Here is a 24255-nt window from a genome sequence, read left to right on the forward strand (position 1 = left end):
ATTTTTTAACCACACTAAAATACACAAGCAAACACCTTAAGGCAATCACTGCAGTGGGGGGTTTAAACTTGCAGGGATAAGTTACAGTTCAACATAAGACTGTATGGTATCCAGATATTTTACTGTTCAATCCGCTTAAACCTCCAAAACAATGTTTTTTTGTCCATTTTGTGCAAATTTCATAATACCTTCTACCATTTAAGGCAAAGGGCTTACTTGACTATAAAAGATCAGAAAACAGACTCCGGTTTGTCCAGACACATTTCATTTAGCGTCTTTAAATAAGCGCATTTCAAAATTAAAGACACTGGATCCCCAGTGTCTCAATTTGTAGACAAACAAGTCTGTAGAACAAAAGGAAATAAAGGACCAAATAAAGCAGCTTTAAATACGCAGGAAAGCAAAAGAAAAACCTAGTAACTAATCTGCTAGCCGCAAAACTTGAGAATTACAAAGGTTTTGCTTTTCGTATCTTTGAGGAGAACAATTGGAATTTTAAATAAATAAGGTTAAGTTTATTCACATCCTGTGGGTGTAGCAGAGTACTAGTGCCATGACTCTGCCTGTTGGTCAAATTCACTTATTAGTCTTTTAATGTGTGCCAGCTTGCTGTGAAGGTACTCGCATCTGTATTTTTCTTCATTGTAATTTGGGCTGGACTGAAAAAAAGAAAGGAAACCAATGTTAAGATCGTCATTTAGGTTTTAAAGGATATGACGCACATTACATTCATCAAGTCCAAAGGATCTATGTAGCAGAAAAGGTACACTGTTAAAATAGGCCTAATAAGCCTCTACAAGGAAGAACACCTTTCCAAAAAACATGAATGGGTCCAGGGGAGAGCAGGTTTGGGTGTCATGCAAGTTTTTTTAAGGCATGGAGGAGGCTCTAACAAGTACAGGGGCGGTCAGGTGCGGTTTGCATTGGCATTCTGCTTAGGCTGCATGTGGAAGCCTAGTACGCACCAGAACAGGTACATGCAGACAGGTTTACACAGCAACCTGTGCGAGAAGGGTTAGGAGCAAGGTGCATTGACATTTTTAGATTACAAACTAGAAAAGTTTGACCACTGAATTTGTGAAATGTACTATAAAAAAAAAAATTAACTACCATAGTAAATATTACTAACCCGTTTGATCTTCCGGTACTCCTGTAATACTTCCTCGTGAACAATCTAAAAGCAAAAACAGTTAGAACAAAGAACTTTTCGTTAATGGTTGTAATCTGAAAAGCAGAATTACAGGTTTACTTTTAGAATGTTAAATGACAGCACTGAATGGTGGATTCTTTCAAGCAGCTCCGGCAATGCCAGACAGTTAACCTAACTCCCACTGAACCAGAAGGTAAACAGCAGTGTCACATACAAACCTAACAAGGTGGAAGAAAATTCGTTGACATAGAAACTAAAAATTGTATATTTTAAGAATGGCTATTTTTGGAAACTAGCTGCACAAGTAAAAGTAATGTATAGTAATCTCAGATCAATTACCCAAAGATTTACATTAAAACATGAGCAAGTACATCACCTTAAAACGGCATCAGTATTTGAAGAGACATTAATACCAATAGTGTAGACAGTGGTAATCTATACATTTGTCATACATAATCCATAGTTAGCAAGCTGGAATGCACAGACTAGCACTGTGGTACTGCTGCCTCACGCCGATGCTTAGGGAAGCATACAAACCAGTTGATGCAATTTCATTTGCCATCTAAACCTTACACTCAAAATACCAAAATGTTTTTCCATGGCCTACAGAAGGTACTGTGCCTTTATACCCTGCCATTTCTAGAACTCCATTCCATAGGCTGCTAAACAAAGCACATTTGGGGCTCTGATTACTTTATTAAACAATAACTCCTCACTGTCTGCCTAAATAGCATGCTTACATAATGTTTTTTAAATCCATCACATATCCAGTGTTGAAGGTGCTCATCTTAATCAAGTTAATTTATCTGAAGGTAGAAAGGACCTACTATCTGCTTCATAAGTCCATTCAACTACAGTGGTGTTAAGGCCCAGATTTGCTTAGCCCTTCCAACTACATGTCTTAATCTGCATATTCATTTCATGGAGAGCAGATCAAGCTTAAGCTTTCAGATAAAGGAGTAACAACGCTGTTAGGGCCAATTCTGTGCCAATTCTCTTCAACCTCAAAGACCCCCAGCTCTTTTGTTGGACTTAAGGACTTTTTAAATTTAACCCTGGAGAGAGCCTTTTTTCTCACTCATGTATTTTGATCCGCTTTGGATTATGTGTGTCATTTGTTTTTGGAGTCTGACAAACTCCATAGGCATCTACTTTTTGAATGTTAACAGCACCTTCAGTGCAGCGTCAGAAATCCTTTAGATTTCTCATAAGGTTTAAATACCTTTTCTTGGGTGTTAAAGGACATTTGTACCGTGCACCATCACCACCGGAGTGGTCCCCTGGAGGCTCTGAAAGAGGAAGGGAGGGTGAGTTAGTGAGGGGGAAGCTGGAAAAGTGCAAGAAAGCAATGATGTGCTGTTGGCGGCCTCAGCCTGGTGGTTCCGTTGGCTGGGCCTGGGGTGTTTGTGGCCGGTAGTTGTCGTGTACTATTGTGCGCGAGTGTGTGTTTTTTGTTTTGTTGGTGCAATGTAGTGAAGTTTGTGCAGTTTGTTGTGTAGTAGGTTTGTGGTTGTGTTTGGTTTGGAGTTTGAGAGGTGTATGCAGAGGGGGAAATTTTTGGTGGAATTGATTAGTTGGCATTTCTATCTTGAATTGAGGCGCTGGGTTTGTGTAATCTCCCCAGATGGGTGCGGTAGCATTTCTGCGCCTCTGTCCTGATCTAGGCTTGGCTGGTATTCACGGTCCCTTTCGCATCAGGCCTCCACTTCCAACTTTCTTCATGACCTTACCAGTCTTCCTTTCCCACTCATATGACCAGTGTACCTGCTAATGTCCACAACTCAGTGTGGCGATTGCTAATATTTTAACAATTCTGTAACATTGTGGTACCTGGTAGAAGCTAAGGGTCAAGTGAGGAAGTTGGGCGGGATTGGCTGGGGTTGTTTGTCTTTATGGGTGTCGCTTGTGTTCTATTTTACTATTTTATCTAAAAGTGTCAATGCACCTTGCTCCTAACCCTGTCTGGGTGTTGTGGGAGTTTTAGCCAGTTCTGGGAGTTGTCAGTGCCCTCTTTAGTCATCCTATTTCCTTTCCGGTTTTCAGTTTGAGTCTGTGGTGTTGAAGAGTCAGGTTTTTAGTAATTTCCTGAATTTTAGGTGATCTTTGGTGTCGATTTCCTTTGGGATGTTGTTCCAGGTTTTTGCGGCCAAGTGGTAGCAGGAGGTGCCTCCAAGTTTTTTCTTCAGGTATAGTTTCAGTTCCAGGCGGATTTCGTTGCTTGACCCAAGGAGTCTAGTTGGCTTAATTTTCTTTTGTAGGAATTCTGCTCCTTGTCCACCGATTGCCATGTGCGTTATGCACATTGAACTAAAGTTCCCAAGAATAGTAAAGGGAAATTGACTCAACTTACCTTTTCTCTTGTAGGTCCAGCACACCCCATCTTATGTGGAGTGCTGGGGGGGTCACTTAACCCCTTTTCCTACTTACTCATGTAACATTTATTATGTTACCCTCACTACTTTAAATGGCTGGTGGCAGTGGTTTAATTTTCCTACCATTGTGCTTTTCTACCGCAGGCTGAATCCTCAGCTGCAGTATACCACCCATGGGTGATCATTGCGTCAAAATGTCCTGGTCATTTTTGCCATTTCTTGTTTGCAAGGTCTTTTTTTGGGTTTTACTCAGCAAGCCAAACCAGGTTTGAGCCCTTTGTTCATTTTGCCTGTGACGTGCTTCAGTACTGAAACCTGCCTCTGGCTCCAGTGTGTCTGCAGGGGAAGGAAGTGAGGGAGGTGCCCGAAACTCCCCCATCCTTGCTCTCTTGGCAACCCTGAATGACCCCAGTCCCGATTGGCTGGCTATCCTTGCAGGACAGCCACCCTACTGTGCGAGTGACAGCTGGGCCGTGCATGAATGGGAGAAACCGGCTTAAAAGGAGAAGCTTCTTGGACCGAAAACCACTGGGAAGAACAACCAGACAAAGAAATACTTAAAGCTTGTGCATCCTGCTGGACCACTGAACCGCCCGGTGAAGCCCTGCAGCTGTGCTGCAGTTCCTTTATGATCGACAAGAGAAGCTCTGGAGAGGACAACTTCTTCCCTTGGGTTACTGGGTGTGATGATGCCTACCCCCGGAGCACCAGGCCAGGCCCAGCACCCCCGGGAGCAGGCATCATGCCCCCGGGTAAGAGCCCAGCAGCCCCTTATAGGGGCTCTTTGGACTCAGTCCTGGCGCCATAGGCTCATGTTGGACATCAGTCCTGGCGCCATAGGCGCCAGGCTCATAAAGGAAAGTGTTTGGTGCACTTACCTGATGCAGACCATGCTGCATGAAGACCCAAGCCAAATGAGGCTTAGGCGGGACTATTTTTCTGAAGGGAGTATTTTGTTGCTTGGGTGGGGCTGTGGAAGAATACTTACCTGGGACTTCTTCCAAGGCTATTTAAGCCACGCCCGGACAGCCACACGTGCTTCACGTTGTTCTGCATCCCGCAGCTGAACGCTCAGTAAAAGTAATGCCTGCTCCTGGACTCCAGCCATGCCCGCCTCGAACCTGGAACACCTGTAAGGAAAGAAGAGAAAGGTGAAAACCAAAAACTTATTCAAACTTCTTACCTGCATCCGGAATCTTCACGCCAGCATTCTTGGAGAGACTTCCATTTAAAAGCATCGCGTTGCTTGCTGCAGCGCCGCGCTTCACTCACCTGTCCTCGAGACATCTCCCGGCTCCATCGCGGCTGTCAGCACCGGTCGCCACATCTCTGCACCTAGGGGAGAGAAGAAGGGGCAAAAGGTGAGCAGAGGGAACACAGGAGGAAAGCCGAATTTTCAGCCATAATACTTACCGGCATTCCACATTTCGGGTCGGCGCCGCTTCTTTGGCAGGTACCGCACCCCGGCCCCTATGGGGAAAGGACAAAAGACATTACTGGGGAATTATAAAGACATTTAGAGGGGTCGCCCTCATCACTAACTCACCTGATTTTACCGTCGGCAATTTAACCCCTCAACGCATCGCCTTCGTTCTGCACCTGAAATAAAGGACAGATCACAGGTTAGGAAGACAACATTAAAAGAGGCTTACACTTGAACTTTTGAATCTTCATACTTATGGCGTATCGTTCTGAAAAGTCAAGTGGATTTTGCCAGCGCCATTCTGAAAACCGGTGAAGTAACTGGACGAACGCGCGCCCCTGCACCAGAAGCAGGATGGAGAGTTCATCCTTCCAAACCATAAGGTGAGCTTAAACCGGGGGTTTTGGAGGAAGTCCGAGAAGAACGAAAGGGGGAAAAGGGGAAGCAAGCACACTATTCTGCAGACAGTTAATTCCCCTTTCTCATCTGCAGAAGGATATTCCTACGGGTCAGACAAGCAAGATTTGGGGGTCCTGTCCAATCGGTGGTCCGAGTTCTGCGCTTCACGCTTGAAGAGGCCACAGCAACCCAGACTAGACCAGCGCCTCCGTGGGAGCCAGGTGAGCGTTACACTGGGACCAACTAACCCCGAGACGAACTTTGCTGGAAGACCTCTCACGATGGCTGTACTTTGCTGCTGCAGGAACCGCCAGGGGTTGAGAAATCCACAGTCGAGTGCAATGTCTGTAAGCCGGTCAAAAGCTCCAGGAGTCTCCCCAGGACCCTCCAGAAGCAGTACGACCCCAAGCTCGAGTCACCTCAGCAAAGTGCAGGACTCGAGCAGTGAAGGAAGTCCAACCGGTGTCCAAGATCAACAGTGGTGCAGTTTACCGAGCGATGAACCAGTGAGGTACCACTGATCCGTAAAGAGCCAGTAGCTGCTGCTGACCATCAAATTGCTGCCGCAGGAGTCCCCAGACCACCTCCCTCTTGTCCCCATGACTGAGGCCCAGTAACACAGGATCTGCATCACTGCAACCAGAAAGGAGCCAGCTAGACCCTCTTCTTCTAACCAAAAGGTACTGTTCTGAATTTGGGGTACTTACCTCATTGTCTGTAGCTCGCTCTTCTCAGTTGAGCCATGAAGTAGCTGCTTTTCTAGAGTCGCAGCTAACTTTCACAAGTTTAATAGCTGGTGACCCGACAGTGATTTTTCTTCAACAAACTAACTTTGTGCTAGACTAAGCAGTGCCTCAGCTCCATATACTTTGCTCCAATTGACTTTGGCCATCCTGGCTCCCTGCAGACTCTTCCATTCAATTTGACTTTGATTCTTACTGTCCCCCATAGGTGAGGCATTGGTTTCAAGCTAATTTTGTTGGGAAAGCTTTTTATCTAGACTTCACTGGAAGATTTAAAGTGCTCACATGCTCCGACACCCTGTTTAACCCTTTTCCTTCCTTTAACCTTTCTGCCAACTTCAGAATCTACCAAAGTATACAACTGATAAAAAAAAGCCATTAGTGTCCTAGTTCGTGAAGTCACCTCAGGGTGTAAGAAAAGTATGAAGCATATCTAAAGATGATCTACTTGCTTTGAATTGATTCTGGAAAAGTATTTTGTAGTATATTTTTATTGTTGCACACTGATTTAAAACTGTTGAATAATTATTTTAACTAGAACCCTGGAGTGTAAGTGTCATTTGGATATTTGTATTGGTGGATTTCATTGCTACAGCTCACATTTACCTCTCTTGAGATAAGCTTGGCTGCTCAGTCACACTACCAACTTCTGTAGTACAGACATAGGTGGGTTACCTAATACTAAGAGGACAAGGGTTGTGTAGACTACCAAAGGGTTAATACATCAATTCTTGCTTAACAGATGCTGCTTGTGGCAGACAGTAAAGAAGTCGTTCTGGCATGCCTAGATCTAGGCTGTTGGTGTAGTCTACTCTGGACATGAGCAATGAAGGTGAGCGTTTTGTTGGCAAATGAGTGGAATGGTAGCATCTTTTTACTGCTCGCAGGAGAAAATTATTTGATAAGAGTGTTCACTTGTGGCTCTAGAGTTAGTTGGTTGTCCATCAAGACTCCCATGTTTTTTTTTACTATTGTGGGCTGGGTTGTACCAAGTTCAGTTGGCCAGCGGGTGTAGTGAGTGTTCTCTCCGTTTTTACAGATCTTTTGCCTGGGTTGAGTTTAAATGTCTATTTTTCCCTAAGCACATTTAGGTTAACATTCATAACTACAGATCTCACTCATGTTAATTATCTTTCAAAATTAGTTGACATCAGCTTCTAAACGGAGCTCTGTTCTAGGTATTTTATCATGTAATTTTATTTAAATCTCGTGTATCTGAATTTTATGACATTGTATGCTGAATTTTGTGCTTGTGAAAAGCTTATATGCTATATCGTACAATAAAATGATAGATTTATTCAACAAGAACCAATTCAATCTTATGGTAAATCATTTGGTAGAACAAAAGCTGCCATTGGCATGGAACAATTGACAGATTGCAAAGTCTCAAAACATATGCCAACTTGTCCTAACAAAGGCTTAGTTTTACTACCATGGGAAAACATCCAATCAAAAGGTATTTTTATGAAAATAAACTAATCTGAGGTCTTGTTTAAGATGAGATTGAATAGGGTACAGTGCAATGTAGTTTTCTACCCCCTTCTGGCATGCCATTTCTCGGTGTACATTCACAATTAGGAAATTGAAGGTGACAAGAGTAAAGCTTGTACATTTCCAGTAGAAACATGCTAGCTCTAATCAGAAATATACTGTAATAAGAGCACAAACACTTGTATACTGCAGATGTGAAGTCCATTCCTTACTTTATATTCTTTAGATCCAGGCGAAAGACGTTTCCGCTGTGAATCAAGTTTCATAAACCTTCTAGTGACATTCTCCACCCTGGCATGTAAACTCCGATATTCATCATACTCTGAATTGAAGTCACTCTTGTACGTTTGACGTTGTTCAGAAGATAAAATGGCTGTGTATTTCCTATTACAAAATATCACAATATAATTAGTGTTCACACAACATTCTTGGCAAGGCTACAATAAAAACAAGGAAATCTATTCAGGCAACAACCAATTCTAGGCACGCAGAGGTCAGCTCAAATAAGAGCTGCACACTACCTTCCGGGTAAGAAGTATGTGTACACTTTCAAGGAAATGGGACAGGTGATTTTCAGCCAGAGTCAAAGTCTGTATTTAACAGAATTAGCATCAATGATATCAATGTGTAATGCAGACAAAGTGTTAATGGGTCAAAAGACAGCTTAGTCAATGTGATGATTTTATCGATCCAATTACATTAATCTGTATTGTATGCTTTTAGGGAAATATGTACCATTTCCGAAATAAAAATATGCTGGGAGTAAAAGCGTGTGCCTTGAACATTTGAGCGTATTTGTCCAAGAGGAGAAGGGGTGTGTAGTCTCAAGTGTTACTACATTAATTCTTGCCTAACACTGTATGAGAGAAACCTTCCCAGGGATGGCTGGGAGAGGTGGAAATGTTAACGGGTTAATGGCAAGTTCGCAGTTGGATACAGACCCAACACTAACAAACAAATTAAGCAGCACCCGCACCCCCAAGCAGTCTGTCTCATTTAATATCGCTATTGCAGTGAAAAGGAGGAGTCGGACATTGTGTTGAAATGCAAGATTACTTGAACGGCCAGCTGAGATCAATTTGCGATTACTTCAGACACCAATCCTGGCCAGAGGCATAGATTGAAGATTAGTGAGTCTCAGCGGCGATGTGGTCCAGGAGGACCTTGTGGAAGTAAGCAAACCGGTAGAGAAACATCAAAAAAGCAGGATTGTCCTGCCAACATGTATGGGCTGGCCCAAGCAATATGATGCCCGAGAGCCAGACATATCGGATACGGCTGGGATTCTTGGCCACCTGTAAATTGGGTGGTACATCACATCTGAAATACTGAAGTGGCATGCTAAGCTAGTGGCTGAAAAATGGAGGCACATAAAGAAAGGTGTGCTTGGAAACCAATAATTCACAGAGTGAATAAGAAACAGGACAAAACAAGGGAAAGGATGCAGAAGAAAACCTGAATAGTATTTAATAGTGATGCAAATCATGTTTGGCTGAACAAACAAATCTTCAATTTTGCATCCACAACGCAATTGGACCAACACGAATACACAAACCAAGTTTTTGAACAGCATATTTACTTACGTCAAGTAATCTGGTAGTTCAGTTGTTGATGAAGGATCGGAAGAGGCGGTGCATATCTCTTTAGCTCCTGTGGAGAATAATAGCTTAATTTATACATCTTAAGTTAACGTTTGTACTGCAAAACGTTCCGGGAAGAGCCTAACCAGCAATTCTGTAGTGCAGTCTCAATCTACAATGAATAAGTGAAAGGAACGACTTCACACATAGGGTCCATGCTTAAAACAAGGCAAAGTTAAGCTGCTCTCATTTCTAGGGCACTGGAAAATACCGTTCATACAAGACACGCTAATTGTAGAGGAACAGGCAAAACATTTATGAAAGAACCCTTCATGCTATTTAGTCGCTACTACCAGGACTGACATGATCAAAAAGGTTCATCTGGCTGCTAAAATGCATCACTCAAGGATTGAGAAAAGAACAAACCTTACAGTACCACACCCCCTCCCACCACCGGCACAACAAGGTTTACAGGGCCATCAACTTTCTCTATGTAGTACAATATAAGAATTAAAGTTCATTCAATCCTTTTTCAAGAGCGGATTATGCATTGCATTAGAAGAATAATTATCCATGGCTGTGCACTATATATATGCCATTTCAGTTCGATCCAAAAACACATGGTCTTGTTTTGGCAAAAGTAGCACATGTGCGCACTTCTGTAGCCAGGACCTGGAAGCGGCCATGATGGAGAATGGGTAAAGTGTGTATATATTGCGAGTGTGTGTGTTGCGCGTGTGTGTTTATTTTCGGTGGAGTGAGGATGCAGGGTGTCGTTCGGGGAGGGGGTGAAAACCCCGATATTTAAATTCTGTCCAGGGGAAGGGCAAAGCAATGTGGGGTTCGCTTTTTGTAGGCCGTACAAAACAAAACACCAAAAAAACCTACAAATCGGCTGCAAAAAAAAAAAATCAGTGTTGGGCGACCTACAAAAAGCAAAATGATCACAGAACCATATATTGACTTAAAACCTACTTTTCTGTGAATGTGAATATCCCTAGCCCAGGAAAAGTTCATATGCTCCTCTTCCCGGTTGATTAATGAAGTAATTCATTCATGCAGTGTCGAAACTGAGTGGGATTTGGAAGAGGGCGTACAGGATATGGCTTGCATACTGCATATGAGGGCTAGGGACACTAGACTAACTTAAGAGAACCAAATCAGAGGGCTTCTAAAACGTTAACCCATCTTCATGTTTTACATTCTGTTTTTTCATTAGTAAACAGCTCATTGAAAGGCTTATGAACACACTGTACAATACATCAATGAGCCTGCCTCCTGAAATATTTCTGAAGGCCTGAACCAGAGGTGGAATAGAAGCCTTGCAGTTTGCACTGTGCAGACTGCCATAGGCAGGAGAAACAGGATTGTAAGAAGAGGAAGAATCCGTCTAATGGGATCTACGTTAAAAAAACATTGACAAGCTTGAATTGCTAAATTGCAAAGCAGACTTGGTCGCATTTTGAAACTGAAGATTTTTGGAATCTGGTCATTTGTCCTCCGCTTACCCTTTAATGTATGTAGGGGACACCCCTGTAACCACCGACGCCCATAATACTGAACTAGGGGAGCAGGGGACAACCCCGCTTACCTAAATCAGCATTTTGGGATTTGTAATTAGCAACTTTTTTAAATGTTATTTTGGGGAAATACCGTCTGTTAGCCAAGAAAACATCTCTAAAAGAACAGTCTTCCCTGAGCCGCACTGTGGACCACTCTGCACTACCTGGCTACAGGACCAGTGTTGCCAGCTTGCCGATAGCTGCACCATACCCCAGCTTTAGAACACCTCACTCTCTGTCCAAGCACCATCAATGGCAAGTCTATTCCTCCCATTCTGCAACTGGTGACCTTTGACTTCTCATATATTTCAACATTTTCGGATAGCTGGTTTTCCTAGAACTGCAAGTGCTTACCTACGGTCTTTACAGTGCTGCACAGTCTTCTTTGGACGAGATTTATAATAAACCATACTTTGTTACTATGCAGGTAGAAAGATCTGTAGAGATCCTAGGGTTCGTTTTCAGGAAGATTAGTACACAACTAGGTTCCAGGGCTTTCCTGTGTATGCCAGACGGTCACTAACTGTGGCAGAACAGTCAAAGCTGTACTCCAGTGGGAGCAGGATGGCAGAAAGGTACAATGGAACATACTATACATGATTGCCCACAGTAATATTTTTAATTATCTAGATTTATGCAAGAAAGATGAGGGTTTTACATGCAGCTTACTTCAACATTACATTGTTGGGGTTCTCGTGCCATTTAATGGGACCCCTAAACTCTGTTCCCCACCTCCCTCCCCAATTTTCTTTGGCTTTATTTCTGTGCAGGGAAACTTCTACCTCTGCACGTCCCTCATCCCCTTGCTGTTGTACTGCTTTGGTAGCCCATATGGCTTCCACTTTAAGATAGCTTTTTAAGCACCCCAATTTTGGTGCTATGTTGATCCCATCACCCTGCAAGTATTGTATATTTATATAGCACTCTTTCCCCACCTGTGTGGCCTCCATGCGCTTTTCCTTGGTTGAACGCCCTTGGTGATCATGGTCGACGTGGTTGTAAAGTTCTAGGTTTAGTTTAGGAGATGCGTGTATGCATGTTGCCGTTCGAGGACTTGGGTGGCTGGCAAAGCGTGACTAAGCAGCCCAAGAGGGGTCAGGCATGTGGGTGGGTGCTGGCGGGGGTTCGAGATAGCTTGCTATTGTTGAGTCTTTGTGGAGCCAGCTATACCAAGTTCCTTTTGGGTGGTGGTCACTGTATGCTAGCTGCAGAGGTGTTGAGGTACGTCAGATGTTTGTCTGGACGGCTGTGTGTGCACTAGGCTGGATGTGCATATGCGTGTTCTATCGTGCATGGATGCTTGGCCGTGCTGGTGGCCCTTGTCCACGCCGATAGACGTACCTTAGGCTGCGATGTTGCTCCAGGTCTATTCCAGATAATAGAGTCCTGTCTAGTGGGAAAGAGGCCTAAACCCTATAGTGCCCCTTTGGGTACATGGAAAGAACAGCTAGAGTTGAGTCCTGTGGCAGCTGCATTTAGTTTTTGGTTTCAGATTGTTGTAGCCATTTTCACTTTACGGAATGCTCCGAGCAATTCTGTTTTGTGGCCTTCCTTTAGTGGCCCACAAAGCAGGTTAAAAATGTCCATTGTGCAGACAGGCTCACGGAGCCCAGCCCTGCACCTTTTCAGGTGCAAACTAGTTAGCTTGGTTTCCAGCCCCAGACCGGATCACATTGTATGGGTGGACCGTAAACCCTTTGTGCTGCCCTGTTGTGGGTGCCTCTGGTGAGGCATGTGCAACCATCTACTCCAAGGGTACACAGGCAAAGAATCAGTGGGAGACACTTAACTCAAGATGGTTAATGGAACACTAGGTGCTGCTACTAAAGGAATGGCTGCTGCAAAGTGTCTTGTCCTTGCCATACGGTTGGGGCCTGGATACATTTTGTCCTCAGCACTCCACTTTCCTTTTAAATAAGAAGATAATTCCCATTGGACCGAGTGCTTCAAGGTGGGGTGTCTCACTGCCTTTATGAGCAAGGGTCACCACTTCTCTGCCTCAGCTCCGTCTTGTTCCACCACCCATTGCTCCCATCATGGGACGGATCTTGCTGGCTGTCCCCCTCTTGCCACTTCAGCTGACCGAATCCCAATTTGTGAGGTTCCTTCATCACTGCTGCTGCCTGGCGAGTCATCCTGCTGCGTGCATGGTTTACAGTAATCTGCAGCATAAATTAGTTGCTCAAGCGTCCAAGTCAGTCGGTGCCAGATCCTTTTCCAAGACCTGTACTTCCTGTGTTTTTGCGCCCTTCGAGCCAAATACAGTAACTGGCACTAAATACTCGTCATGGGTACTGATACATTCCTTGGATTAATTGTCGGGGTCCTGGAGCAGCGGGGAGTTGCAGCCCATCCTAGTGCACATCACCACCGATTGGTATTGGGGTCCGCCCTACCTGGCTTCCATCACTACAAGACTGCTAGGGCATTGAACCCAATGGTAGTCTAGCTGAGTGTACCCTCTGGTGTTTGAAGGTCGGTTGCTTCAGCATATCTGGTACGTACCTTAGTTTACCCTAGAACCACTGCTTGCCTATGGACTACAAACTTTAGCTCCTAAATCGACGAACATGGTACCAAACGTTGGGGAGATTATTCCCCAGCCCTTTACGGTGTGTGAAACCATCCATTTTAAGTGTACACAAGGCTCCAACCAAAAAGCAAGCCATATGTGATTAGTCTTTCACCGACATTTTCTACAGCTCTGGGGTGATTTTAAAACAATGTAACCTAATGCCAAGACAGGGTTTCCAACCAAGATTAAAAAAAAACAAACTTTAAAGCATAGGTATGGCAGAGCAGTATGGCATCACTCAAAGAAGGAAGATTGCCAGTGAGGTATAACTGGTCCCACCCCAGAGAATACACCACACTCTTATACTGAGGAAATATACACCATTATGGTCACTAGAATTTTTAGAAGGTTAAATATAACAGCAAACCCAGTATCTATAAAAATAAAAAGGGCCATAGTAAGACCCATCCCACTACTTAAGTGATAGTATGACTTCCCTGGTGGTGAACTCAGTATCTATAAAAAGGGGCTTGGTCTGCAAAATGGGGCCCTATTGGGATTCTGAAGAATCTCAGGACTTGGCATCAGGGACATGTTTATGGCAGTAGTCACTGAGGATTCCGACTGAAGTACAGGGTTACAGTGCTGGCCATAGGATCCTGTACTCTGACTAACCAGAGCCCAGAACCATCCAGACAACTATCAGCAGCCAGAGGTCAAAGCAGGTACTAGGAAGGCATTAGGAAACCGAGCAAGGAGAACCAGGTAGCTCCGGCGGTAAACATGGGAAGGCAGCCTCCAAAGAATGGTCCCACAACTGGAGTAATGGTTGGAGACTCCAAACAAGCCAAGACTGAGGCAGAATAGTGGTGACCCACCACTCCAAGCGTCTTATCTTGAGATGCTTGATCCAAGAGAATTTGTTCCCAACACTGAAATTTTCCATGGCTCCTCTTGGGTCCCTGGAGTTTTACACAAGACTGGATTATTTAGCTATACCTGTGATTTCTTGGGGACTTGAAAGTAATAAAATCACTGCACTGATGCCTGTAAAAATATATTTGTGTTGAGGGAAAATTCCATTTGTGGGTTCATGCTCTTCCATTTTATGGGCCCCTTAAGCGGTTTACTTTTTCCGGTTTTGACATTTCTGAACTTACATTTGTGGTCAGACGGAACACTAGTGAAGATTCCATGCAACCTTTTTGTTGCAATATGGGATACCATGGGCCTTAACCTTATGGGCCCATAGCAGCCCTTATGGCTGCTAGGACAGGGGTGCACTTAAAGCACCCCATTTTGGCCCCAGGTTTAGTATATTACACTACAATGGTGCTGTGGAGTAGGCTAGTGGCACCAGTCAGTTTTACAGCATTAATAGTTCAATGTACCAGTTATGAAGATTTATAACGAATATGAAAATCTTACCTGACCAGTGTCAACCCCAGAACTTCTTGCTTGGACTTGGTGACTATTTTTCCTTGTCCCTAGACTACTGGGAATCTCCCCCCACCGCACCCCCACCTAGTATTTTACTCTTTATGGGTGAACTTTTTATTTCCTTCCATAGTATATAATTGGAGTATAGTTTCCTGTAACCTTTGGGATTAGAGTGGGTCGCCCCTTTGTAATTTCTCTTTAATGTGGTGAACTACTGATCCCAAGGTGTAAATGCAGATTTTCATACCCTTCACATTTTATATAGTGAGCCAGTACTCCCCACCTTATGTGGAGTGCTTGGGGGATACAATGTATCTCCTTACTTACCTGGTAACATTTTTGTTACAATTGCAAATTTACTTGAATGGCTGGTGGCAGTGGTTTTAACTTAGTGACCTTTTAGTCTTATTACTCACAGGCTGTTAAATTACAGTGGTAGATTAAAGTGGATTCAAACCGGAGGATGTAGCCAAGGACCACGAAGGTCCCACTAAACTTGCAGGTTCCCATTCTGCCAGCTCTCATCCAGTGCAATAATATGACTGTTCGAATACCTGTCAGTTTACAGAATGGAGTGCCAGGGAGAGTCCTGTTGAGCAATGATTTGAAAACTCTTGGGAGTTGTATCCAGTACCCCCAGGCCTCCCAGCAAGAGAAATCGGGAACAAACAAGATTGGAAAGAGAAACAACCTTGAGGGGCTCTGTTTGAGGTTGAGATTTCAAATACCTCCAGTCCACAGGAAGGGCGCTGTTCTATTCCCAAGAAAGACAAAGGAGAAATCCAAGGTCTCTGGAAGAAAAATCTCTCAAACCTAAACCTGTTCACAGGACGAGACAATCCCTGAGAGGACTGTCCCAGGTCACCCCCAGTGACCCCTTCCCCGGCCGAGTGGGAAGAACAACCAAACTCTTTAGGGACAGCTACTGGTGACGGAGTGGAAGAAAACCTTACCTGCAATGGAGGTCTGAATCCTAGAGACCATCCTGAGCTGCAGTCTTTACTTGCAGGTGGTGGACCCTCTAGGGCAGACTTCAGCAGAGGACAGAGTGTCCATCTCTAGAAAATCTGGGCCAGCAGACAGCTTCCCAGCTGGAATGGCAAGAGCTAGGGAAGCATAGGCAGTGAACCTACTGAATCTACCCCAGGGGACTACAGGAGACTAGTAGTGCCCCAGGAGGTGAGACAGAAGTTCCTACAGTTGGCACATGAGATTCTTCTGGCTGGCCATTCAAGTTTCAAGGACCAAAGAGGTCATCTCTGTACTTCCACTGGTCTAAGGTGAAGGCTGATTTAGAGAAATTCTTTAAGAGCTGCCACACTTGTCAGACTCCTGCCAAGAGTGGGTCGAAGAATGAGGCACCTTTAGTGCCCCTCCCTGTGGTGGGAGTCCCTTTTGCGAGGGTAGGGATTACATTGTTGGTCCTGTAGACCCTCCAACTTCTTCAGGCAACCGATTTATATTGGTTGTGGTAGACCATGCTACCACATATCCTGAAGCAATACCTATGAGAACTGTTACTGCTCATGCAGTGGCTAAGGCCCTCCTTGGTATCTTTACCAGGATAGGTTTTCCAAAGGAGGTCATCTCTGACAGGGGATCACATTGCAAGTTCCACTACATAAAGACCATGTGGAAGAACTGTGGACTGACTTATAAGTTCTCAACAGCCTACCATTCCCAAACCAATGGATTGGTAGAGGGGTTTAGCAGAACTATGACGAGCATAAGTGATTTAGAGGAACCCCTTAGAAGAAAGTGGGACCTTCTTCTGCCATGCCTTCTCTTGGCTTATAGAGAAGTGACTTGAGCAAGAGTTGGGTTCAGCCCCTTTGAAATTCTCTATGGTCATCCAGTCAGGGGCCCCTTGACCTTTATCAAGGAGGGGTTGGGGAGTGCTCCTTCCCTACAGCCAGTGAGAGTCACTGACTAAGCGCTAGGCCTCAGGAAGAGGATGCACTTGTTAGGCAAGAACTGATGTAACCCGGTGGGAGAATAAACAGTAAATCTCCATGCCCTTAGCCTTGAGGACAGAACCATATCTCTGCTTCTTCCGCAAAGGCCAAAAACCTTGGCTTTTTACCCAAGATCTCATCTAATTTACGACTGGTGGTATCACAGGCAGATAACCGTTAGTTGTGCAATCCTGTCTGCATCATCTGTATTCACTTGATCCAGAGGCTGCCTGTAACTAATGGAACCAATTTAACCAATTACCACATATGATCTTTAATTAAAGCAAGACAATACCAACTTGTAATTTGCTACACATGCAAACTTTCTGTGCAATGGCTGTTACCAGCTACCACAGCACCTTCTGTAACCGAATTCTTAAGCGAAAAGCGCTTGGATTCCTTTGGGTTACGTGTGCTATATAAATGTCAAAGTAAATAAAATAAACCCTTGTCCTCTTGGTATTCTGTAACCCACCTTTTGGTATAGGCCTTTAATATACAAGTTGGTAGTGTGACTGAGCAGCCATGAATATCTAAAGAGGGGTAAATGTGAGCTGTAGCAATACAATCCACCAATACAATCAGCCAATTAACACTTACAATCAAGGTTGTTCTAATTATTTGACAATAGTTTAAATAAGCACTCTTTAAAAAGGGCAATATGTATAACCATCAAATATACTTTACTAGCTTTGTGTTTCTGGAATAGTATTTTAGATACACTTCCTACACCCTGAAGTGACTTCATTAACTAGGACAGTAATGGCATTTATATATATCACTAATGGGTAATGGTCATGCATTTAGCGAGTCGGAAATTTCTGCAGGTGGCCCTTAATGGCTTTCATTCATACACAATAAGTTGGTGTAATACAATGTGCTTATTTGTACAAGCTACTATATGTGCAATTCCCCCCCCCAGTCTACTGAATAGTATAATCTTCAGGGGATCTCCATGGGACCAAGTGTACTAATCCACCAGCCTTCCAAACTCCCTTGAGTGAAGACTGAGGGCTGCTAAAAGGGCTGTCACAGGATCTAAAATTAGGCATTTTGTTTCCACTCATGTACTGAGACTATGCAGGTCTGGTATTGTAAATCCAATTACTATCCAACTTTCGAAGGCTCCTCTGGGGCATGTTGTAACCTATTACCCATTGCACTATACATATTTACAGGGTTATCTGTATTACTGTATATTAGACAGTGAGTATACGGTGGAGGTTAACTTACTGTCATTGAGGATGACTAGGGCTATTAGATGCATGCTACCAGTGTCTATGGACTTTATTGTATTTTTCATAGCAAAGATCCAGCTCGGAAGTAGCAAAGCTCTGTGCAAGGGACAGTCCTAGTCCACACCTACCAAGATGCAGGCCAAGGATCTGAGGAGGAGCTCAGTGAACCCCAGCCAAAAACGAGTTTAAAGGATCATGGTAAAGTTAACCAGTGGGCTGAACCCAATGCTGGGATACAGTGCAGCTACTTCATTAGATTAATTTGCAGTCTTAAGCGCAACGTGGTGCAGGGGTCAGCTCAATGAAGGCAAGTTGCTCTCTGCTAGTCAGTTCAGAGATTTGGGTCCCTGAAGCAAGAGGTGCCATGCAGGGATCAACAAGACGTGCTAATCAATGGAGGGAGGAGCTCTGGCGAGAATAAGCACATGCACGCTTACTCAAGGAAAGTGAGCACTGGTGTGGCTCCCTTGGTCCCTGTAGAAATGTCTGGACTGCGCAGAGCCCAATACCACTACATTTGAATTGTCCATTTGGATTAGGATGCATCAGCAAATCCTTCATATTTGGGTAAGTTCTTCTAGCAGCCCAAGAACATCCAGCGATTGACAAGTATGGTGCAGAACCCCCATCTGTGTAGCACACTTGCTGCAAGCCCATCGAGGTTCCCATCGGGTACACTTCACTTTTGAGGCCACCCAATCGGGTATTTATGTTCAAATCTTACCAAGGTCCTTGACCCAGAACTACTTTGTATGTAGATTCAGCAGTAAATCCCAGACCACCACATATCTGGCCAGAGCGAGTCATATCTACTGTGATCTTCCAACCTAAAAGTTTGAGATCATGAGCCTACATGTGCAGAAAGGGGCTTCCATACTAGCCAATTTAACACTGGAGTTTAATTTGACCTCTAAACTAGGTAACCATTTTAATGGAAACTTATAGGGAACAATCTTTAGTCCCATAAATGCAACAGGGCCACAGAAGAGTGCTTTAACATTTACACAGAGCATCTGCCAGCAAGTAAGTTACACAAGGAGCCAAGCCAGGGGACCGATTCTGGGAAACAATTTAGTTTGCCTTTTTATCACAATGCACAAAGTCTTAGGGACCCCAGGTAGATTCTACACTTGGATTGCTAGTGTTGCAATTAACTGTGAGGGCAAGCAAAGTTTGAAGACTGATGGGGTTGCATAATAAGACTTTAAACCCAATACAAACCCTAAAGCGATAATACCTTGGTGTCCGCAGTATACCAGAGTGGCACCCAGCTTGTCATGGTCACAAAGTCTTCAACTAAACATGTAACAAAGTTGCTCAATTGCAATTCCTTTCCCTTGGACACAAAATAGTAAATATATTTGGTTTAAGTGTTTCTTGAATGTTAAAGCGTTTTCAGGGCCCTTGACCATGCTGCTTGCCTCCAGAGTGCTGCCCTGAATCATTTCCAGGTGTAAGGAGAGTCAAAGACTTGTGTGTAACCCTGCTGCATAGATGTGGGCAGAATTTTTGTTTAGAGGAGAAGGGGGTTAGTAAAGCACAATATTTACCCAAAAGGTGTGCCACTGTAGAAGAATAGATGCTGCCAATATAGGATCCATCACGTTTCCAGAGGTTTTAAAAGGCAGATTTTAGAGTAGGAGTTTTTGCTACAAAAGTTGATACAACCAATCTAGCTTTTAAATTTGGGGTAGCAAGAACAAAGGCCAGTTGTAACCACAAGGATAAGCGGGGTAGAAGGCTGTACAATCTTAGTGCACCAGGCACATCTTTTAAATGTGCTGCTTGGCTGGCATCCAGTATAAACCAGTGCCCAGATGAAATGAACAATTTTCTGTTTCCCAGGAGCATCCCAACAGTTTTCTGTACAGGTTGAAGTATGGTCATCTTTTTTGACAGAGGAAGACTTGTAATGGTTTCCAAAATTCAAGCCCCAAGATATGAACTCATTAAGTATGGTCACTTTACAATTTAGGGAAAAAAAGACAATGGCTTACATTTTGTAAGATGGAAAATGTTTTATGGGTAAACAGGAGTACAGTAATGCCACGGTTTTCAACTTATGAGAAAGGTGGTTGTCATTCACCAAAAGAATTTGCTAAGTGTTACACCCCCGCCCCCTCCACACAACAGATGAGCCGTGGCATTAAAGTTAAGTTTCAGAGGGTTTGACCTTATGGCAATTGTTGCCCATCCAATTTTTGATTGCTACTTAATGGAAACGGTGACCATCTACAGGAAATGTTATTAAAATCTCGTCCACATAATTTAATAAGCCATGTTTGATATTAGTCAAAAGGGCCAGATAAAGGTTAAAAAGCAATAGGTTAGGTGGAGAGCAGATCCCAAGGGAAGCCATATCAAAGGTGTTAGAGGTAAAATCATCCAAATTAAACAAGTGGGTACAATTAGTTCGGAAAGAGCGTGTCCATTAGAAGACTTGGCCTCCAATACCCTATTTGAGGCGTGCAAGTAGGACAGGATGGTCCAACACTTCAACACTGCAGACTTGTCTGGAAGGCACAATTTCTGATTAAGTTTTTAATTTGTTAAGCATGGTTGTGGTAAATCTGTGCTGAAAAGGTGTCTGAAACCTGTATGAGAGATTAAGAATTTGGGCCAGCATGGTTTGTTGGGTTTAGCCAAGTAAGGGATCAAATAGCTAGGTCTAAAGTTTAGGTCCAAGATGGACTGCTTCAGCATTGGACGGAGTGTTAGGGAAGTTGAACAAGTTACTTACCCTCGGTAATATTCTTTCGACTGGACGTATTCCTCTTCTTTGACATGCAATGTCCAGCTTCAGCTGAATATGAAAACTTTTTTGGCAGAGGGTGCCGTGTGTCGAGTCGATGTCCCTCAGTGGCCTCCATCAAGGGTGACATTGGATGGTATATGTTGTACGCACAATGCCCGTTGGCCTCAGATCTGTTGTCGCCCTCCTCGTGTAGCTCGGATTCCCATAAATACAGGCATGACAGTACTCTGCCTTGGTGGAACGGAAGCTGTAATAGCATGGGAAGACATTCACTCTAATATCCTGCTGTCCTTGTTCCCCCTGCTCCACACGCCCTGACGCTGACTGATACTTATAACCCCAACTACCCTCTTAACTAGTAGACCAGCAAGGTTGCAGTGCCCTTCAGAACACCTCCCCATCCCCCAGCTTCTCATGCCCCAAGCCTAACCATATGAGAAACCAATTACTAAGAGCTTTCTCCCTTCATACCGCAGCCACCACTAAACTTAAGCAAGGAATGCAACTACACCCACTCCCCCTAAAGCTACGCTTACTGCTTTTCCAAACTAGGAACTCTAACAAGGATACAATGACTCCAGTTCCTACCAAAGAAAAGAACACAACAGCTTCTCCCACCCCACTCCAAAGTGCCCTTATTAATGCGCGTTTACTCTGCACATTCCACTGAGATTTGTATCCTGCTCACCGACCTGGATCTTCTTGCACTCGCCATTACTGAAACATGGCTTCATGAAGCATCTGGGCCACCCATCTCTCTAGCCCTCCCACCAGGCTATATCATAGCCAGTCAGGACAGAACTACCACCAAAAGAGAATGTGTGGCCATCATAGCCAAGGAATCTCTTGCTATTAGAGAAATAAACTCACCAGTAACTGAGAACGCAGATGCCTGATCTCTCCCTCTCACCTAATACTATCACTCTCCACATCATCTACATCCCCCCCCTGGCCCTTTACCCGACTTCCAAGGAACTCTTCTCCACCTGCTAGGCGATAACTTAAAAAACACCACCATCCTTTTGGAAGACTTTAACCTCAGTTTCAATGATCCAAAAGAGAAGCAAAGCAATGCCTTTGCCAAATCACTCGAGGACATGGGTTTCCTCCAGAGAGTCACTGACCAGACTCCTACAAAGGTTGCATATTAGACTGGATAGCAGATCACAACTGTGCTGCAGATATCAGTTATAATGCCTCCCCTCCCTCCCACCCGTGGACTGACCACCACTTCATACACTTTCACTTTGGTAGGGAAAATTCTCAAAATGTGCCAATTCCTCCCACCTTAGAGCCATCCAGCTCCTTTGCTAAACTTAGCGACTTTGAATGAACTTTTCAAATCAATGTGTTGTGTGTTCTTTGGTTATGGAGTCTAACCAACTCCACAGGCATCTTTTTCAATTTGCCTCACACAGCACCCTCAGTGCAGCGACAGGGAAGCCTTTCCGGCTTTACCAAGGTTTAACTACCTTCTCTGGGACAAACTACTGTTTCCCAGAGTAAGTAAAGTGAAATTGACTTTACTAGTCATAAATTCCTAAACCCAGCACACTCTTACAATGGAGTGCTGGAGGGGTTAATTAGTATCCCGTGTCTAGATACTCATGTAACAGTCAAATGTTACCCTTTCCTCTCAGAATGGCTGGTGGCAGTGGTTTTACAACAAACTACCATGAGGTGTCCCAACCGCAAACTATTCATAACGCTGGTAACGTTAAATCGCGGGACCCATGTTTTTCAAGATGGCATCTGAGCCCCCTTTGTTAAAACAGGTCCCAGTGGTCTTTTTTCACCATTTCTTTGAGAAAAGGTCCTTTTAGAGTTTCTCTGCGTGCCAAACCAGGTTTGGTCTCTTTGTTCATTCGCCTTTGGTGGGCTTCAGGAGTAATGACCGCCTCTGGCACCAGAGTGTCTGGGGTGGGCAGGAAGTGAGGGAGGTGCCCAAAACTGCGTGCTTAGTCTCCTAGGAGTCCCAAATACACTCTGTGGTGATTGGCTGGCTGACTGTCCGGCAAGGACAGCCACCCTGCTGGATTAGTGACAGCTATGCTGGAATGAATGGGAGAAAACTGAATAAAAGGAGAGTCTCTTGGCTTGGAAGGCAGAGTTGACCACTGGAACGAAGGAACCAAAGAAGAGTTGAGAGGACTGCTGTACCTCCTGGACTGTTGGTTTGCCCGGTGAAGCCCTGCTGCAGGTCCGAATCGCCAGAAGCCCTGCAAAGGGCGATTTCTCCCTTTGAATTGGTGGGACCAATCAACTCCAAAGTAAGCCACCTGGATACGCAGCTCAGAGCTGGTTGAATTTCCTCAGAGTTTCTGCAGGACACCGTAGGACCAGGGAGAGGGACACTAGCTTATGCGTGTTGCTTACAGCCACCAGAATTTAAGTTTGACGGTTGCAAGCTTTTTGACCAGTCCGAGTGCAGTGCAGGAGTCCCGACATCCTTCCTCTTGTACCCACAAATGAGGAACAGGAACAGTGAGATCTGCAGGAACAGAAGTCATCAGCTGCCTCTTTCTTCATTGAAAGGTACTGTGAAACGAGACAGTACTTACCTCTTGCGGTGAAAGTGCTTGAAACTTTTGCAACTTGCAGGCCTAATCGGCTTGTGACCCAACATATGATTCTTCTTTTTACAAACTACTTCTGAGAACTTGTGCAGCCAGGTGGCTTACTTTAGAGTCGATTGGTCCCACCGTTTACTTATCAGAACCGCTTTATCCTATCCAAGACTTTAGCCCATTGACTTTGGCCTAGCCTATTGAATTGACTCTTGTGAACTCAGTATTTGCACTGTCTACGAATAATTAACATGTTCTAATCTTTCCCTTTTACTCCTTTTGTATTCTGAAACAGTATTGAAGTAGATTTGTGTGTTCTATAATTGCCTCCTTCCAATTAATGTTTTATAACTGACAAATTAATAAGTATTTATCAAAGAAACCGAGTGTAAGTGTTTTTGAACACCTGCGATTGTAGACTTCTGTAATATTATTGCTAAGATTCCACTCTTGAGATAAGCCTTGCTGCTCAGCCCCTCTACCAAAACTGTGTAGTACAGACTTATACCAAAGGTAGGTTTGCTTACACCTGTAGTCATAGTTGTTAGTGTTCCCAAAAAATACTGCATACAAACTCTGCCTAACACATCCCAACCAGAAACATCACCAAACGCAACACATCTGCACCCTCAGCTCTGGCCAGATGCTCACGGCTCCTTACCAAATTATATTATTATAAGTTACTCACCGTAGTGACTAACGTACTCTTAGTCCATAGTCCCCTTTCCTCCATACTGCATGGGCTTCCCTCGCGAGGGATGGGAGACAGCCTTTTTCACCAGAAAAATGTACTTCCTCTAAATTTAGAGGCCTGGGAGCATGCGCTGTCCCGACTCCGCCCTCGGCGCCACACCTCTGTCCCCAAAGACGCGTCGACAATACAATTACCATTGCCTAATGACACCAGATTATTAGGGGGGGGGGAAGGATGGTGGGACGTATGGAGGAAAGGGGACTATGGACTAAGAGTGTGTTAGTCATTACGGTGAGTAACTTCCTCTTACGTCCCGTCCCCTTTCCTCTATACTGCATGGGCGATTACAACTGCATGTAGCCCCAGAGTGG

At 44.2% G+C, this 24255-nt stretch overlaps 1 protein-coding gene across 1 annotated transcript in view; it reads right to left on the bottom strand.

Annotated features, from left to right (window-relative positions):
* Window positions 1-251: 251 nt before the first annotated feature.
* The window catches only part of ELL2 (elongation factor for RNA polymerase II 2), a 364302-nt gene continuing 340298 nt past the window's right edge, over window positions 252-24255 (bottom strand). Inside the window, exons 9-12 of the mRNA XM_069627653.1 lie at window positions 9162-9228; window positions 7791-7962; window positions 1130-1174; window positions 252-659 (exon numbers count right to left, since the gene is read on the bottom strand). Of these exons, the coding sequence (XP_069483754.1) occupies window positions 546-659; window positions 1130-1174; window positions 7791-7962; window positions 9162-9228 (398 nt within the window). The 3' untranslated portion in view covers window positions 252-545. The remainder of the gene's footprint in view (window positions 660-1129; window positions 1175-7790; window positions 7963-9161; window positions 9229-24255) is intronic.

The sequence above is a fragment of the Ambystoma mexicanum genome, chromosome 6p (genome assembly GCF_040938575.1).
Source record: "Ambystoma mexicanum isolate Mex_15411 chromosome 6p, UKY_AmexF1_1, whole genome shotgun sequence".
Lineage (NCBI taxonomy): Eukaryota > Metazoa > Chordata > Amphibia > Caudata > Ambystomatidae > Ambystoma > Ambystoma mexicanum.